The sequence below is a fragment of the Globicephala melas genome, chromosome 8, assembly GCF_963455315.2.
Source record: "Globicephala melas chromosome 8, mGloMel1.2, whole genome shotgun sequence".
Lineage (NCBI taxonomy): Eukaryota > Metazoa > Chordata > Mammalia > Artiodactyla > Delphinidae > Globicephala > Globicephala melas.
Window position 1 is genome coordinate 422,374 of NC_083321.1, and position 18,377 is coordinate 440,750.

The window sequence follows — 18,377 nt, forward strand, 5'->3', positions numbered from 1 at the left end:
GGGACCAGTGGGCGACCAGGCGCGGGGCCGCGAGAGGAGCAGGTGAGTGCCCCGCCTAGCGCCCGCACCCGCTTCGGCCCTGGAGCCACAGGGGAGCCGAGCGCACGGAGGGCGGGCTGCCCGGGCCTCAGTTTCCCCAGGTGGCAGCGCGACGCGGGGCCCTGGCCTGGGTCTGCAGGCCGGGCCGGGGCGCATGGGGCATCGGGCGCGAGGGGCCGCGCCGGGCCCGCGGGCTTTCCCTGGGCTGGTGGCCGCAGCCGGGTTCCTGCGGCCTGGCCCGCCCCGTCCGGTCCTGGGGCGGCGCCGTGCGCTGGGGATGTTTGTAAGCCAGTGGCTTCTGAGTCAGCCGGCCGCCTCCCAGCCCTGGGGCTCGGTGGCAGGAACCCCCTCCTCCAGTGAAGCGGTGTTGAGGAGGTCAGCCCCTGCCCCTCAAAGGATCTGCATGTACCACTGTTGCCGGGGCAGGCTGGGGGCTCCTCTGGCGTGCTAGCCGGCTTCCTGTGGGTCAGAGGCAGGCTGAAACGCAGGGCCAGGGAAGCATCGGGCCGGGGTCAGGCTCTCGGTTAAGGTTGGGGTGTGGGAGTTTCAGGGAGGAGGCTGGGGGCCGAGCTGCCGGGGGCCTGTGTGGCTCCAACCTGGGCTGGGCTGGCCTGGGGCAGACCATGTGCCTCAGGTGTCCCGGTGGCAGGGGAGGCGGGTGAGCAGGGTTCCTGGTGCTTCTGAAGTGCGCCACCGACCCCCTGTGCCCCACCCAGATGTGGTCAGCCCCAGCTGCGCTGGGAGGCCCAGCCCAGCTGGCGCCGCCTCTGCTCCCGCACCTCCCCCACGGCCTGTGGCGGGGCCTCTCCTGGCCCTGCCCAGTGCAGTCAGGGGTCCAGCGCCGCCCAGCTCTCCGCCTGCCTCTGCCTCCCAAGTGCAAGCTCGGCGCCCTGCTCCCCACCTACAGCGTCCCAGGCGTTTCCCTCCCCCAACCCGCAGGGCCCAGACCTGGGCACAGCCAGAGCCCCAGGGTCTCCCCCATCCCGGGCCCCACCTGGCTCCCTGGGCCTTAAGCTGACTGCTCCCCAAGGTCGGTCAGCTGCGAGCTGGAATTTGAACTTGGAGCTGGTCCCTCTGCCCTCCCTGCCCTACTGGGCCTCCTCGCCCTCCCCTGCCTGACCAGGCACCATACTCGGCCTTCCTTTGCACCCGGAAAATGACCACAGTGAAACCAAAGTGCAGCCTGGGCCCTGGGGCCCTCAGGGCTAGTGTCATCCCCACCCCAGTCAGCTGAAGAAGCCCCTTACTCCCCGCTGGAGCCGGCCTGTAAGTGGCCTCTCCCCCAGCTGCTCCCCAACCCAGATGCCTGGACCCACCTCCCTGGCTGGCCCTGAGGCCCCCCACCCCGCCCCCTAGGGGAGGCCGAATGTCACGACCTAGGTGTCTGTGTGCTCACAGGCCGCGGTTTCGCCCAGGTGCGTGTGTGTATCTGGACACACGTGCCCAGCACCCTCGGCTCAGCCCGCCAGGAATCCCATTAAGCAAACACTCGGGCTCACCTACTGAGGTCATGAGCATTCCGGACATTCTCCACGGACAGATGGACAGAGGAATCTGGCCAAGCCGGGACCCTCGGTGGCATGTGGGAGGGGGTAGCCTGAAGCCCCCGGATCCCTCACGCCTCCTGGGAGCCTTCCCTGTAGGTAGTACCTGGTCAAGCTACCAGGTACCAGGTACTACCTGCCCTGGACACCAGCACCCCTGGCTTGCGACCCAACCCTGCAGCCCCCTAAACAATGAAGCCGCAGATGGATGGCATCACTGGTGACATCTGATGCGGCACAGTGTGGACCCAGAGGTCCCCACAGAGCACAGAATCCCACAGGACATGTCAGCCTGGCCCAGGGGCACCAGGCTCTGCTCACCCCTCAGAGGGTGGGCTCCGTCTGCGCTTCACTCTGGGCTCTGGGTCCCCGGGCCCCCTACCCTTCGCCCTGGGCTCCAGCCTCATCTTTTGCTGCCTTTCTCCCTTGTCTGGCTCCCACCCGCCTCAGGGCCTTTAAACATGCTGTTCCCTCTGCTTGGAAGGTGCCTCTTCCCCCGACCCCCCTTCAGAGCCCCCAGGACATCTTCCTCGCAGCCCCACTCCAGACAGCCTCTGGGGGTGGGACCCCTCTGCTGGCACGTCCTGGGGGTCCCTGTAGAGGACCGAGGGTCCAGGGAGGGATGGGGCTGCAGTGAACACCAGCTGGGTTGTGGAGCAGGGGTGGTCCTGGTGTGTCCGGAAGGCAGGGCTCTGCTTCCTGAGGACTGCCTGCCCAGGCACCCTGGGGAATCTGGCCAGGCCATCGGCGCTCCAGGCCCTGGATCCAGGGAGGGATGGGGAGGGGACCCAGGCCCTGTGCTGGGGTAGCAAGGCCCCGGCCAGGTCACGGTAAGGTGTCAGCTTGGCTCCCCTGTGCACTCAGGTGTGGGCCAGGCACTAAGCCCTGGACTCAGGCCACTCTGAGGTCTGCCCTCTCACCGCCAGCCACCGTCGAGGACGCCATGAGCCAATCAGGGTCCGTGAGCTGTTGCCCGGGTGCTGCCAAGTGAGCCCCCACCCCCACCCACTAGGCCCCCACCACCCGCTACCCACCCGTAGTCCCCAGGGAGGGGTGCGGCATGGGCCCCACCCTCACCAGCCCCTCCCCTGCAGTGGCAGCCTGGGCCGGTCTGACGGTGTGGCCAAGATGAGTGCCAAGGACCTGTTTGGTGAGTGAGGTTTGAGGACAAGAGGCCTCGGGGGCCAGCTCGGCTGGGAGGGTCTCGCCCACTCCCTTCTCCAGGGCTGTGCCAGGCCCCCACCCGGGGAGACGCAGGTCAGCCCTGGGCACCCAGAGAAGGCCCCTGGACCCTAGTCAACCAGCAGGTGCTCAGGTCCCTCCCCCAAACTCTGGCCACTGAATAGCCCTCCCCACAGTGAGCCAGTAAGGGGAGAGGCCTTACTAATAATTCAGGGAGCATCAATATTGATTCTCTGTGCTCTTCTCCGCCACCCGATCCTCCAGGGGCGGGGGCTCCTGCTGGACTGACTGCCAGGTGTCTGCTCTGGGAGGGCGGGGCCTGGCTGGCCCCCACCTCCCCCAGCTCTGACCCTCCCCCAGCCATGCAGTGCCACCTCTGGAAAGCAAGGACCCCCAGGGAGGGACAGGGAGAGGCAGGGAGATGGGAGCTGGGAGCTCTTGGAGTTGGGGGAAGCCCTGGACCAGACCCCTCCCCAGGAAGGTGGGCAGGGGGCCTCCAGGAAAGGAGGCTGAGCCTCCTGCATCTGCTCCAGGACAGACCCCAGACACAGTTGTGCCGTCACCACTCTGAGCTGGGGGTCCCTCCTGGGGCCCGAGGGAGCTCCATGTTCTGCCAGGAGGGGCCATCCCTCCATTCTGTGCCCTGTGTCCTTCCTGGAGGCCACAAAGGGCCCACAGAGCAGCCCTCCTCCCCTGCACTCTGCCCTCCCTGCGGCCCCATCTGGGGTCCCGCCGTCAGGGGTGAGTGACCGTGTCTCCTTATTCAGAGCAGAGGAAGAAGTACTCCAACTCCAATGTCATCATGCACGAGACCTCCCAGTACCACGTCCAGGTGAGCCCCTCACCCCACGGGGCACTCCTGTCCTCTGTGCTCTGGGATCCCCGGGCCTGTGGGGAAACTGAGGCCGGGGGAGAAGTGGTCCCACAGCAGGCAGCCTGTACTGGGCTCACCCCCAGAGCCTCCCTCCAGTCCTGGGGAGCTCCCGGTCTGAGGGGCACAGGAACCCTGGGGCTACATCAGGGAGAGGGATGCCAGGGGTAACACAGGAAGGCAAGGACAGCTCTGGGTGCCCCTGGAAACCCCAGTGGGAGGGAAACTGTCATCCTGGCCTCACAACAGGGAGCCAGACTAGGAGGGAGGAGTTTCTGAGCTCCTGCAGGGACGTCCTCCACGGCTAATCCCACTCAGCCTGGACAGTCGAGATGGGTAGCTGCACTCTAGAGGAGCCGCCAGCTCCGAGGCCTTCGCTCCTAGGTCACTTTTAATTCACACTTAGAACTCAGGAAATACGTTTTTAAAATGACCTTCCTGCTCGTGGCAGCCGGCCAAGTTCCTGGTTCCTGGTCATCGTCCAAACCTGCAGGACAGCAGGGCTGGGAATGGCTGAAGTGGGAGGAGGGAGGGGGACCCAGGATCAGGAAGGTGGGGGGCCTGGACCAGGAAGGTGGGGAACCTGGACCAGGAAGGTGAGGAGCCCTGGACCAGGAAGCAGGGAGCCCTGGACCAGGAAGGTGGGGAGCCCTGGACCAGGAAAGTGGGGAGCCCTGGACCAGGAAGTTGAGGAGCCTGGACCAGGAAGGTGGGGAGCCCTAGACCAGGAAGCGGGGAGCCCTGGACCAGGAAGGTGAGGGGCCTGGACCAGGAAGGTGGGGAGCCCTGGACCAGGAAGTGGGGAGCCCTGCACCAGGAAGGTGGGGAGCCCTAGACCAGGAAGCGGGGAACCCTGGACCAGGAAGTGGGGAGCCCTGGACCAGGAAGGTGAGGGGCCTGGACCAGGAAGGTGAGGGGCCTGGACCAGGAAGATGGGGAGCCCTGGACCAGGAAGGTGGGAGCCTTGGACCAGGAAGGTGAGGGGCCTGGACCAGGAAGGTGGGGAGCCCTGGACCAGGAAGGTGGGGAGCCCTGGACCAGGAAGCGGGGAACCCTGGACCAGGAAGCAGGGAGCCCTGGACCAGGAAGCGGGGAGCCCTGGACCAGGAAGGTGAGGGGCCTGGACCAGGAAGGTGGGGAGCCCTGGACCAGGAAGTGGGGAGCCCTGGACCAGAAAGGTGAGGAGCCCTGGACCGGGAAGTGGGGAGCCCTGGACCAGGAAGGTGAGGAGCCCTGGACCAGGAAGCGGGGAGCCCTGGACCAGGAAGCGGGGAACCCTGGACCAGGAAGGTGGGGGGCCTGGACCAGGAAGGTGGGGGGCCTGGATCAGGAAGGTGGGGGGCCTGGACCAGGAAGGTAAGAACGTCCCTCCCCTTAGAACCCTCCATGCCCACAGAAGCCAGGTGAGTCACTGCTTTCTGAGCCTCAGTCTTCTCCTCTGTACAGTGGGTGCAATGAGACATGGGAGTCCCTAGGGCTCTTGCATTGGTCTGTGTTGCCGATCAGCCCTCGCTGCCAACCTGGGCAGGCAGGGGCCATCTTGTGTGGTCAGCTCATGACTGCTGCAGGCTCAGCGTCCAAGGGCCGCTCTGCCACCTCTCTGTGGGAAGGACTTTGCCCTCCTTGGTGAGGAGCCACCTGTGCCAGCGGGGCCTCCCAGCCCTTCTCCTAGACTTTGGTCCAGGCTAGCCTGTGGAAGGACCCCAGGCTGGGGCCACCTCTCCTGCCTGCCCAGCAGCCAGCAAGGCTGGGGATGTGGGCAGGTTTGCTGACCCCTCCCGGATGATGAAGCTGAGGCCAAGAGGGAGGGTGAGAGGTGGTGGCCATGGGAGGGGGGGCACCGAAGCCTTGTGGGTTTGTTTGTTTATTTATTTATTTATTTATATGGCTGCGTTGGGTCTTCGTTGAGGTACGCAGGCTTTTCATTGCGGTGGCTTCTCTTGTTGCGGAGCACGGGCTCTAGGCGTGTGGGCTTCAATAGTTGTGGCGCACTGGCTCAGTAGTTGTGGGGCAAGGGCTTAGTTGCTCCGTGGCATGTGGGATCTTCCCGGACCAGGGCTTGAACTCGTGTCCCCTGCATCGGCAAGTGGATTCTTAACCATCTGCGCCGCCAGGGATGTCTCAGCATTTGTTTTATATGATTGAATTTTTGTGTAGTGATTGAGTATCCTGAGACCTTGCTGAATTCATTTACTTGTTTCAGGAATTGCTTATAGATTCATTGGATTTTTTTATGTACGCAATCATTTTGTCTGAAAATACAGTACTTAATTTCTTAATTTTAGCCACTTTGTTTTCCTTGCTTTATTGCCCTGGCTAGAACTACCAGGACAGTGCTCAATAAAAGTAATGATAGTGGACATCCTTGCCTGTGTCCAATCTTAGAAGAGAGTATTCAGAATTCCCCGTTTTATAAGCTGTATGTTTTTGTAGATACCCTTTACTAGAATGGGGAAGTTCCTTTCTATTCTTTGTTTGCTGAGAACTTTTATCATGAAAGTTGTTGAATTTTATCAAATGCTTTCTCAATTGAAATGTATTTACTTAGTTAATGTAGTGAATCATGCTGATTTTTTAAAATGTGGAACCAACCTTGCATTTCTAGGATAAACTTCATTTACTAATGGTTTATTATCCTTTTCATGTATTGACTTGACAAGACTAATTTGCTACTATTTTGTTAAGGTTTTTTTTTTTTTTTTTTACGGTACGCGGGCCTCTCACTACTGTGGCCTCTCCTGTTGGGGAGCACAGGCTCCGGACGTGCAGGCTCAGCGGCCATGGCTCACGGGCCCAGCTGCTCCACGGCATGTGGGATCTTCCCAGACCGGGGCACGAACCCGTGTCCCCTGCATCGGCAGGCGGACTCTCAACCACTGCGCCACCAGGGAAGCCCATTAAGGATTTTTTTGCATTAATATTTATTAGAACATTGGTCTACAATTTTCTTTTCCTGCAGTGCCCTTGGCAGGTTTGGGTATCAGAGTTCTGCTGGCCTTATACAATGAGTGGAGAAATGTTCCTGCTCCTCTAGTCTCTTCAGAGAGAGTTTATGGAAGGTTGCTGTGATTTCCCTCTTAAGTATTTGTTAGGATCCACCTGTGAGGCCCTGAATACAGGGCTTCCTTTGGGGGAAGTTTTCTTTTATTATAAACTCACTTTTATGCCCGTATGATCTGTAGTGATGTCCCCTCGCTCCTTCTGGTTATTGATCATTTGTGTTTTCTCTATTTTTTTCTTGGTCAGTCTTGCTAAGTGTTTATCAATTTCATCAGTCTTTTCAGAACCAACCTTGGGCTCTGTTGATTTTTCTCTGTTGTTTGTGTATTTTACTAGTTCATTGGTTTCTGCTCTTAGTTTCCTTCTTTTCACTTACTCTGGGCTTCATTTGATTGTCATTTTCTAGCTTCTGAAGAGGAATGCCCAGACCATTGATAGCAAGTCTTTCTTCTTCTCTGCCATTCATTTAAAGCTATAAAGCCCCTCTAAGTACTGCTGTAGCTATCTTCTTCCACAAGTTTTTTTTTTTCTTCCACAAGTTTTGATGTGCTTGTTTTTATTATTGTTCAGCTCAGAATATTTTCTTTTTTAAAATTTTATTTTATTGGAGTATAGTTGATTTATAATGTTGTGTTAGTTTCAGATGTACAGCAAAGTGATTCAATTATACATATACATGTATTCCTTCTTTTTCAGATTCTTTTCCATTATAGGTTATTACAAGATATTGAATATAATTCCCTATGCTACACAGTGGGTCCTTGTTGGTTATCTATTTTATATATAGTAGTGTGTGTACGTTAATCCCAACCTCCTACTTTATCCCTTCCCCACCTTTCCCCTTTGGTAACCATAAGTTTTTTTTCGAAATCTGTGAGTCTGTTTCTGTTGTGTAAGTAAGTTCATTTGTATCATTTTTTTTAAATTAGATTCCACATATGAGTGATAACCTATGATATTTGTCTTTCTCTGTCTGACTTACTTCACTTATTTATTTTTTTAAATAAATTTATTTATTTATTTACTTTTGGCTGCGTTGGGTCTTCGTCGCTGCGCGCGGGCTTTCTCTAGTTGCGGTGAGCGGGGGCTACTCTTCGTTGCGGTGCGCGGGCTTCTCATTGCGGTGGCTCCTCTTGTTGTGGAACGCAGGGTCTAGGCTCATGGGCTTCGGCAGCTGTGGCACGCAGGCTCAGTAGCTGCAGCGCACGGGCTTAGTTGCTTCACGGCATGTGAGATCTTCCCAGACCAGGGCTCGAACCCATGTCCCCTGCATTGGCAAGCAGATCCTTAACCACTGCGCCACCAGGGAAGCCCCTGACTTCCTTCACTTAGTATGATCATCTCTAGGTCCACCCATGTTGCTGTGACTCAGAACATTTTCTAAATTTCCTTGTAACTTCTTTGACCCATGGGTTGTTTAGACTTCTCTTCTTTTTAAGCATTTAACCATGTAAGCATTTATAGGTATAAATTTCCCCTTAGCGTTGCTTTTGCTGCATCCCATAAGTTTTGATATGTTGTGTTTCTATTTTCATTTGTCTCTAGATATTTTCTTATTTCCCCTGTGATTTCCTCTTTCACTCATTTGTTGTTGAAAAGTGTGCTGTTTAACTTCTACAAATATGGACCCATGATTTATTTAGAAGTGTGTTGCTTAATTTCCCATTAATAGGGATTTGTAGTTATCGTTCTGTTATGGATTTCTAATCGAATCCCATTCTGGGCAGAGAATGCGCTCCGTACGTTTTCAGTCATTTGGAGTGCACGGGCAGCATGGCTGGGATGGTTTGGCTGTGCAGTATTTTGCTGGCGACGCGCCTCATGCAGACAGACCAGCTGCCTGATAGTCACTGCATGTTCCTGCCCACTCTCTTTCTTTTCTTTTCTTTTAAAAAATATTTATTTATTTGTTTATTTGTTTATGGCCGCGTTGGACCTTAGTTGCTGCACACAGGCTTCTCTCTTGATGTGGCGTGCAGACTCTAGAGCACGTGGGCTTAGTTGCCTGCGGCATGCGGGATCCTAGTTCCCCGACCAGGGATGGAACCCACGTGCCCTGCATTGGAAGGCAGATTCTCAACCACTGGGCCACCAGGGAAGCCGCGGCCTTGTCTTCTGAGCATCTGGATTTTCTTCCTGCTTAGCAAAGCCCCCCAGTGAAGAGGGCCTTCCTGAGGTTATCAGAAGTTACCTAGTGTTTCCTGCTAGCACTTTCATGCTTCCATGTTCTGTGGTTAAGCCTTAACTGCCTGGAGTTTCTGTGAGTGTTCACCCCGCTGCCCCAGCATTGTCTACTGAATTCAGCAAAGGTCAGCGAGGACACATGCGGGATCCTGGAAGGAGGAGGGGCCTGAGCCAGCCTTGGAGAGAGAGGAGCGGGGCGGGCCAGGGGTCCCCATGGGCTGCTCGTTCATTCCCATCACATTCACTGGGGGCCTGCTGGGGGCCCAGCACTGTCACAGGCGCCGGGGAGGCAGCAGACAGAAAGCAAACGAAGAAGCATGTCGTGTCCAGCATAGAGTCGGATGATGATAAACACGAGGGCAGGTCGGGGGCGTGCTGAAAGTGAGCCCGTGGCCAGGCAGGCAGGAAGGTAGTGTCCGCGCACAGTCTGGAAGGAAGAGCGGGCTGGGGGAGACGGGGCTCGGGCAGAGGTGGCATGTGCCAAGGCCCTGTCGTGAGCCTGCACCAGGGCTGCTGGAGGGGCAGGGAGCCTGGTCCCGGAGCCCAGTGGCAGATGTGGGTGGGCTGGGGGCTGTGTGTGTAGGGCTGCCAAGGGGTTTGCCAGGGCACGTCCATGGCCCCCACACACATCCCCCAAAGAGAGCAGAGGACCCCCAAGGTGGGGCTTTGTCTCTTCAGACCCCCAGGGCAGGGATGTTCCCCTCAGACCCCCAGGGTTAGTTGTGACCCCCTCAGACCCCCAGGGTTGACTATGACCCCTCGGACCCCCCAGGGCTGGCTGTGGCCCCATCAGACCCCCAAGGTTGGCCCTAGCCCCTCAGAGCCCCAGGGCACAGCCCCTTGGCCCTGGTTCTTGGCACCAGGAGGGCTCCACCCAGAGTGACCCCCTGCCTGCCCACCCAGCACTTGGCCACGTTCATCATGGACAAGAGTGAGGCCATTGTGTCCGTGGAAGATGCCATCCGGAAGCTGGTGCAGCTGAGCTCCAAGGAGAAGATCTGGACACAGGAGATGCTGCTGCAGGTCAACGACCAGTCGCTGCGGCTGCTGGACATCGAATCCCAGGTATGGTGGCAGCAGGAGGGAGGGCGTTCGCCCATCCTGCAAGGCAGGCACAGGCAGTGACCCAGACACACTGGGCCTCTGTGGGAGAGGGAGCAGGCCGAGGGCCGAGAGTACAGGGGAGCCACGTCACACAGGGACACGTCCACCTCGCAGAGCTTCTCCACCGGCTGTACCGAGGCGGGGCCCGTTGTGTGCACGTTGCCCCGTGGGGTCCGTGTCCATGTCCAGGCCACGTTCCTTTTCCGTGCCATATCCGTGGCGTGAACGCCACAGGCCACGCCCACAGTCAGCCCGTGTCCCCGGCATCCGCTCCTCGGGTCTTCCCCGTGCCCATGGCCGTGAGCCCTCCTCTGTGTCTGGGACTCTCGCCATGCAGCATGGCGAGCCTGGTCCCAGCCGCCTGTCCCCCAGGAGGAGCTGGAGAACTTCCCGCTGCCGACCGTGCGGCACAGCCAGACGGTGCTGAACCAGCTACGCTACCCATCGGTGCTTCTGCTTGTGTGCCAGGACTCAGACCAGAGCAAGCCCGACGTCCACTTCTTCCACTGCGACGAGGTGGAGGTGAGGACCGGGCAGTGGGGGGCGGGATAGGCGCGGGGCGGGGAGCCCAGATCCCTCCGGAGAGCCAGCCTGATGCCCCGTCCCCCCAGGCGGAGCTGGTGCACGAGGACATCGAGAGCGCGCTGGCCGACTGCCGCCTGGGGAAGAAGATGCGGCCACAGACCCTCAAGTAGGGGGAGGGAGGAGGGGCGGGGGGAGGGGCGGGGGAGGAGGGGCGAGGGGCGGGGCCGGGCCTGGGGCTGGGACTGCGGCCAGGCTCAGCGGCCCTTCGTCCCACTTCAGGGGCCACCAGGAGAAGATCCGGCAGCGGCAGTCCGTCCTGCCCCCGGCCCAGGGCCCAGCCCCCATCCCCTTCCAGCGCTACGGCAGGGACTCGCCCTCCACCAAGAACCGAGTGGACCTGCCCATGCCGCTCAGAGACCCAGGTGGGCCGAGGAGGATGGGCTGGGGGCGGCAGCAGGGTTGGGGTGGGGGGGCTCAGTCAGCAGCAGCTCTGCTCCCGAACAGGCTTTCGCACTTGGGAGTCGCAGGCGCAGGACGAGGAACCGAGGGCCGTGCTGGCTCAGAAGATCGAGAAGGAGACGGTGGGTCTCGGGCCGGCAGGACCTCCCACCCACTCCGGGCTCCTGGGGCCAACCCCCAGCCAGCACCCACCCCCTCCCCCAGGCCAGGGGCCAAGAGGCAGCGGGTGGGGGTGTCCCTGCAGCGGGTGGGGCTCCGGAGGCTGACCCCTGCCCCTGCTCTGACCCCAGCAAATCCTCAACTGCGCCCTGGACGACATCGAGTGGTTCGTGGCTCGGCTGCAGAAGGCTGCTGAGGCTTTCAAGCAGCTGAACCAGCGCAAGAAGGGGAAGAAGAAGGGGAAGAAGGGGCCGGCAGGTGCGGGGCAGGGGGTGGGGGGCACCGGACAGGGGAGGGGCATCGGGGTGGACACAGGAGTGGAGGTGGGGAGCCCAGTGGCCACTGAGTGGAGCAAGGCCCAGTCCCAGCGGGTGGGGAACACTAGACTGAGGCCAGACCCGCCGGGGCAGCGACGGGCCGGCCAGGCTCACCCCCCAACCCCCTGTCCAGAGGGCGTCCTCACGCTGCGAGCACGGCCCCCCTCCGAGGCCGAGTTTGTTGACTGTTTCCGGAAGACCAAGCTGGCCATCAACCTGCTTGTGAGTACGGCGGCCCACCCCATCCCTCCGAGCTGATGTTGTGGGTGGGGTGCCCTGTCCCTGGTGCCACCCCACAGGTCGGCCTGCTCCCTGCCCACAGGCCAAGCTGCAGAAGCACATCCAGAACCCTAGCGCAGCCGAGCTGGTGCACTTCCTCTTCGGGCCTCTGGATCTGGTGCCTGGGGCTGGGGGGAGGCAGGGGCTGGGGCGGGGGGGCGGGGGCCTGGGGGGCTTGCCCCTGACTTGGGGGGAGCAAGTGCCCACCTTGGGCAGTGGGCTGGGGCCGGCGTCTGCACTCGGAGTGGGGGGCGCGGTGGGCAGGCCAGTGGCGTTGCAGGCAGGCGCAGGGTGGGGGGGGGCCTCTGACGCCCCGCTGTGCCCCAGATCGTCAGCACCTGTGGTGGCCCAGACATTGCTCGCTCCGTCTACAGCCCCCTGCTCTCCCGAGACACTGTGGGCTTCCTGCGCGGCCACCTGGTCCCCAAGGAGATGGCGCTGTGGGAGTCCCTGGGGGAGACCTGGACACGACCCCGGTAGGGTGGTGGCATGGGGCGCACACCAGGATGGGTCCCTCAGCGGGCGGGCTGGGGGTCCTGGGTGGGGCCAGCTCTGGTGGGTGGCCCAGCTGACCCCAGGACCTCCCACCCCAGCTCCGAGTGGCCTCGGGAGCCGCAGGTGCCCCCCTACGTGCCCAAGTTCCAGAGCGGCTGGGAGCCACCACTGGACGTGCTGCAGGAGGCCCCCTGGGAGGTGGAGGGGCTGGCGTCAGCCCCCGCTGATGAGGTCAGAGCGCCCGCAGCCCCGCTTGCACTCCACCCCCGCCCACTGCCCTCACCACCCCGCCCTCCTGGCCCAGCCCCTGCTTCACACCAAGTCCCAGTGTCCGCTTCCCCACAGCCAACTCCAGTGAGCCGCACGTCCTTCAGAAACTCCCCAAAGCATGGCCTCGCATCTGAGCCCACACCCCAGGGAGACGTCCTCCCCCAAGTCGGCTCCCCACATGCTCACAGGTAAGCTCTGCTCAAAGTGAGGGAGTGTGACGCTCACCCCTCAAATCACGGAGGCTCTGCTATGGGTACACTGCCACCAGGTGGCAGCAAACGCGTTTTTCACGACCGTCAAAATACCGCTTTCCACGCTAGAGCCGGGTTTCCTCTCAACTTTGTGGTGTACAGTTGAGGGGAAAATGTCGAAAGCACCCATAAAGTGCTTAGATGACGTACCTAATACGTCATCTCTTTTTGTTTCTCCACGTTTATGCTTTAGAATCATGGTTAGAAATGTACTAAACCACTGAACTTAAACGGTCTCAACGATCCCAGTTGCCCTGGTGGGGCTGATTTAGGCCCAGCCGCAGCGCCGGAGGAGGAGACCGATGGTCTGGGTGGGAACGGCCTCTCTCCCTCTGGCCGCACACGTTTCCACAGACCATGTCTTACAGCCCCAGGGCCTGGGGGAGTCCCCATCCTTCCTCCCCTCCCCTCCTACTTTCTGTTCTCAGCCCTGGCCCAGGACCTGCCTGGGGAGCTCATTACCCACCAGACCCCAGGATTCAGTCTCAGGAGGGGAGGGGCTTGGAATCCATGTTCTGAACAAGTGTGCCCCTCCCTGTGCCCCGCCAGCCTGATGCCCTGGTCCCTGGCCTAGGGCCACCTTCAAGAAACATTTTCATCCTTTTACCTCCAGCCCCTGACCAGTCCACCCTGGCCAATCCTGACACAGCCCCCCACCAGGGCCCCAGAGGCTGCCCCAGCCCCAGAGCCCCCACTTCCCCAGGGTCCCGAGCCCTGCACCTGTATGAGGGGTGCCCTCGTGATCAGGGGCCAGACTGACCAGAAGGGATGGCCCAGCACGGGTGGCAGGCACAGGCCTGCTCCGTGCAGGAGCTGGGACACCCTGGGACCCTGCAGCCCACGGGCGGCCCTGCATCGTGTCTGCAGTGCCAGAGGGACTATGGCTCTGAAAGCATCCGGCCCTCCCCCGATGGTCAGCCACTTTCCAGGGACGGCCTGTCCTTTCTCGGGTACACGCCTGGCTCTAGATCCCCTGGGGGGCTGGACCTGGAGACCCCTAGGCCTCCAGGGCTAGGGGCTAGGGCAGGGCAGGCCTTGCCGTGCCCACAGACCCTTGCATTCCATCCGCCTCCGCTGCCCCCCCACGCAGGGGGCCCCAGACGCAACGGGGCTGTCACAGTTTCCATCCCAGCTGACAGCCGCAGCCGCTGTGCCGCAGAACAGGACGCAGCCGTTCACCTGGGAAGCTGCTGCCCCTGGCCCTCCCCCAGGCCCAGGAAGAGACCCCAGCCCAGCCCTGAGCCTCAGCCCCTCCCATTCCACACAGGGGCTACGAACCCGCACCGGCCATGGCCAAGTACGTCAAGGTCCTCTACGACTTCACAGCCCGCAACGCGAACGAGCTGTCGGTGCTCAAGGACGAGGTCCTGGAGGTGAGTGGGGGCCGGGGAGCGGGCGGTGGTCCAGAGGTGGGATCTGCCTGACCCCAGGGCTCCACTCTGGGTCAGCAGCCTGGCACCTGCCCCAGCACAGCTGAGGGGCCTCCCTGTCTTGGGGATCTCAGAGGGAGCCCAAGGGCCCCTGGGCTGGGCTGGGCTCGGGCTGAAGGGTGGGGTGGGGTGGGGTGGGGTGGGGTGGGGTGGGGGTGGGCCCTCCCTGTGCCAAGTGGGGGATCCCCCAATCCAGCAGGGGCTTGTCATTCATGCCCACCCCGGGAGCCCCCTCAAGGCACTTTCCGAGTTTTGTGTCCTGAATCCAGGCCACCCGCTGGGGGACAGAAAGTGGAGCAGCTGGAGGGGGGGGTGATCTATATCCACAACCACACTAGAGGCTTAGGAGGCTGCTGGGAGGGACGAGGAGGGGGGTGGCCCCTATGGATGGGTGGGAGGCCAGGTGGGCCAGGGGCACCTGGAGGGGGTGTGTAGAATGGGGAGGGGGGGCAGGCTCAGGGGGGACTCTGGAGCTCTCTCTGGCCCATCGGTAAACAGGGGCTCACACGGGCGGTCCCAGCACCCATCACTGGTGCCTATGGCGGGGCCGGGGCGGAGCGGGCGCTGTGGGTCAGGGGTGATGCGGGGGTGCGGCGCCCACAGGTGCTGGAAGGCGACCACCAGTGGTGGAAGCTTCGAAATCGCAGCGGCCAGGCAGGCTATGTGCCGGGCAACATCCTCGCCGAGACCCGACCGGAGGACGCCCTCCTGGAGCAGGTGAGGCGGAGGTCTGCTCTGTCCTGCTGCGGGGTCAGGCCGGGTGGCGGGGGGGTTGGTAGGGGGTGGGCAGAGAAAGACCGGCCCGGAGCCTGGACCCCGCGGCTATAGGGGCTGGTGCGGGGGCTCCCCGGCTCCGGGCTGAGTCTGGGAAGGTGGGGGGCTGGGCAGGTCCTGGGAGGTGGGGGAGGAGGGGCGGGGAGGGGTGCCGGGAGGGATGATAAGCTGACCTAATGGCGCCCCCACCGCCCCTCTTGTTCACCCTGCAGGGGGGGAAATACTGGGGTCCTGCCAGCCCAACCCACAAGCTGACCCCAGGCTTTGCCGGGAACAAAGGCGGTGAGGGATGGGGCCGCCAGACCCTACGGGCGGGGGTGGGGGGGCCCAGAGCCAGCGGGGGAGGCGGTGGGGAGGGGAGCCCCGGGTACGCGCGGGGCAGGCCTGAGCCGCCTGGCGCCCCGCAGAGCTGATGCATCACATGGACGAGGTCAACGACGAGCTCATCAAGAAGATCAGCCACATCAAGGCGCAGCCGACGCGGCACTTCCGCGTGGAGCGCAGCCAGCCGGTGCACCTGCCGCTCACCTACGAGTCCGGCCCCATCGAGGTCCGCGCCTGGCTGGAAGCCAAGGCCTTCAGCGCCCGGTGAGCCGAGGGGCGCACGGGGCGGGCAGGGGGCGGGCGCGGCGGCCGCCACGCCCACGGCCAGGGCCCCGCCCTCACGCCCCCCTCCCCGCCCCCTGCCCCCCGCCCCCAGGATCGTGGAGAACCTGGGCATCCTGACGGGGCCCCAGCTCTTCTCGCTCAACAAGGACGAGCTGCGGAAGGTGTGCGGGGAGGAGGGCGCCCGCGTGTACAGCCAGCTCACCGTACAGAAGGCCGTCCTGGAGGTGAGCCGCCCCGCCCTTCGCTCCCCGCGCGCCCCGGGAAGCGGGGCTGGCGGGACACTGACCTGCGGGTCCCCCGGCTCCCGCAGAAGCAGCAAGGTGGGTCGGAGCTGGAGGAGCTCATGAGCAAGTTCCATTCCAAGAACCAGAGGCGGGCGGAGGAAGACAGCTAAGGCCCGCGGCGGGGCGCACGGCCCGCGGCGGGGCCCGCCTCCGCGGCTGGAGTATTATTTTTGTACGTGTACGTATTTCGGACCGTGGACTCGGACGGAGAGTCGTGCCGGCTGGGGACCGGCTCGCCCGCCTCGTGGCACGTGGGGCCTGTCCTCCAGCTCAGCGGTGCCCCGGCCCACACTCCCCACCTGCCCCGATGCCCACCGTAGCCAAACTTGCCACCAGGTGGTGCCGGCCCCTCGTCCGCCCGCCCGCTGAGGCCAGAGCTGTGCCGGCCCCAGGCCCGGCCCTACCCTTCCCCACAGCTCTCCCTGAGGCCACAGAACCCACACACGCACCCTGGGAGGGGGCAGGGGACTTTCCTCTGGCCGCCTCCGTCCACACAAGGGTTTCTCCCAGCGCAGGTGACTCAGGCCCTGCCGCCGTCCCCACGGCCCCCTGCAACCTCTGCATCCCCATACCTCCAGCTGGCCGGCTGCCGGCCACCAGGGCAGCAGACCCCAGCCACACAGCTGCCCTTGGCTCTGAACTGGGTGGGCTGGGGGACTCCGGCCCCACTGGGGTGGGGGGCATGCCGTTCTCCCTTCACCACCTGGAGGATCAAGGATGGACTGAACACCACTCACCCGAGTTCTGGCCTTGGGCACCCCTCAGCCCCACCCCAGCCCTGCCCGCTCCCCCCTCCGCAGAGCCGGAAGGGAACTTTCTCTGAGCAAGTTTCAGGCCAGTCTTGCCTGGCGTGCTGTGTGCGGGGTGGGTGGGTCTTGGAGCCCTGGACTCTGCGGGTCGCACCCCAGCGAGGAAAGGTGACCACGGCTCAGAATCCATATCATTAAAGCACTTAAGCCTCCCAGCAGCCCTGTGTCTGTCTGTCTGTCTGTCTCCTGGAGCCCCCCGGGATTGCGCCTTTGGAAGAGCTCCCGAGCAGAGGCAGGCTGTGGCCAGGCGGGGCTGGGGATGTTCCCAGTGAGCTGCTCACCCCTGGACCCAAGTGGGGGGCCCAGGACACCCTCCCCTCCACACCCTTGCGAGAGGGCCCAGAGGACACTCCTGGGAGCTGGGGGCTGAGAGGGGGGCCCTGCCCACTGATGTCCGTCCAGAAGGCCCGAGTGGGAGTAGTGGGGAGCAGGGCTGCCAAGCCTCCAGGGAGGGAGGGGGCGTGAGTCACAGGAGCAAGACGGAAGCTAGATTTAGAGAGCTTAGCCCAAGCTGAGGGAGTTGCCCCAGAAGAGGGCGTGGGCCTGCAGGGCCGGGCAGATGGCCAGCTGGGACGGGGTCCATGCAGGAGCGGAGGGGTCCCTGAGCACACAGTGTGCAGCTCTCCGCACCACGCAGGCTTCCGGCCACCTGGCCATGAGCGAACTTGGGCCCCACCCTTGGAGGCCTCTGGTGCTCTCTGCTGGCGGCCCTGCCTGTTGTGGTGTGTGACGGCCGGGGTGCCCTAGCACCTGGCTAGGTCAGGGGCGTCTGACCTGCATATCCCCAAAGCAGCCGGTGGACCCACCCTGGATCAGGGTGTCCAGAGGCCTCGGTTCCGGGGTCTCTACCTGATGGGCAACCACAGGAAGCTTGGACCCAGAGGCAGGCTGTGCCTTTCACGGTGGGAGATGGTGGGCCGACTGTCCCTCTCTGGGCCAGGCCTCGGAAGCCCCGACTCCCAACTGGGACAGGCCGTGCTGGGCCGAGTCTGTCCAGCAGAGCCCAGTCAAGGGCAACTGGAGGTGTCTGGGGCCTTCCGGGCTACACCGAGACTTGATCACCACGGCCCCCTCTCCCTGGGAAAGGAAGGTTCTCCCCACAACCCCAGGCCACGAGAGGAGGCTCTGTCCTCCCAGGCCTGGGCAGGACCCCACAGACAAGGAGTCCAAGATGAAAAGGGAGGGCTGAGGGCACAGACCCTGCTGGTCCAGAGCAGCCAGCAGTGGGGAACCCGGACCTGACAGCCTCCCACACCCTGCCCCGCCCCCTGCTTGCCTGAGCCCCTGCCTCAGAGCGGGGATGAGCACCTCAGTGCCCTCTCCCCCGGGGCCCCAGGCCAGACTTCACTACCCAGGAGCTGCTCTGAGATGCCCCGGCCCCGCCTCTCTGCTCAGGCCTCTGGGCTCCCAGAAGGGGCTTCCCCACCCTCCCAAGAGCAAGGCACAGAGGGGCCAGGTCCCCTGCCTGGAGCCCCAGAGGGGGTTAGGGCCTGGGTTCCAATGCAGTTTGGCCTGATGCGTGTCCCTAACCACTCACGTCCCCACCTCCCACCCTGCCCTGGTCAAGCAGGGCAGAGGGAGGGTTGGATGGCAGCAGCCCCAGTGGAGGCTGCGGGGATCTGACCATGGGTGGAGCGGGGAACGTCACACTGGGGAGCTGCCCGCCCAGCACCCGCTCTGCACCCGGCTGTGCCGCCAGCAAATGTCCCCCCCAACAAGGCCATCTCTGTCTTGGGGACAAGCTCGTCTTTGTGGCCCTCCTCCCACCCGCGTGGCCTGGCTCTGTGTCCCC

General features: G+C 62.5%; 1 protein-coding gene across 3 annotated transcripts; it reads left to right on the forward strand.

The window, feature by feature from the left end:
- On the forward strand, positions 1 to 16,733 carry EPS8L2 (EPS8 signaling adaptor L2). 3 transcript variants are annotated; one of them, XM_030850978.3, is made up of 21 exons: positions 1 to 42; positions 2,448 to 2,570; positions 2,678 to 2,733; positions 3,533 to 3,597; positions 9,724 to 9,885; positions 10,297 to 10,446; positions 10,536 to 10,615; positions 10,729 to 10,871; positions 10,954 to 11,030; positions 11,199 to 11,325; positions 11,518 to 11,606; positions 11,707 to 11,781; positions 11,991 to 12,139; positions 12,257 to 12,389; positions 12,504 to 12,616; positions 13,947 to 14,052; positions 14,713 to 14,826; positions 15,096 to 15,165; positions 15,291 to 15,471; positions 15,584 to 15,716; positions 15,803 to 16,733. In XM_030850978.3, the coding sequence occupies exons 2-21, from the start codon at positions 2,527 to 2,529 to the stop codon at positions 15,884 to 15,886; spliced, it is 2,151 nt and encodes a 716-aa protein (XP_030706838.1). In that variant the 5' UTR covers positions 1 to 42; positions 2,448 to 2,526; the 3' UTR covers positions 15,887 to 16,733. The 3 variants fall into 3 exon arrangements, with proteins under 3 accessions (XP_030706838.1, XP_030706840.1, XP_060158701.1); XM_030850980.2 differs by lacking the exon at positions 1 to 42 and having other exon boundaries at positions 2,456 to 2,540; XM_060302718.2 differs by lacking the exon at positions 1 to 42 and having other exon boundaries at positions 2,522 to 2,570; positions 3,538 to 3,597.
- Positions 16,734 to 18,377: the final 1,644 nt, after the last annotated feature.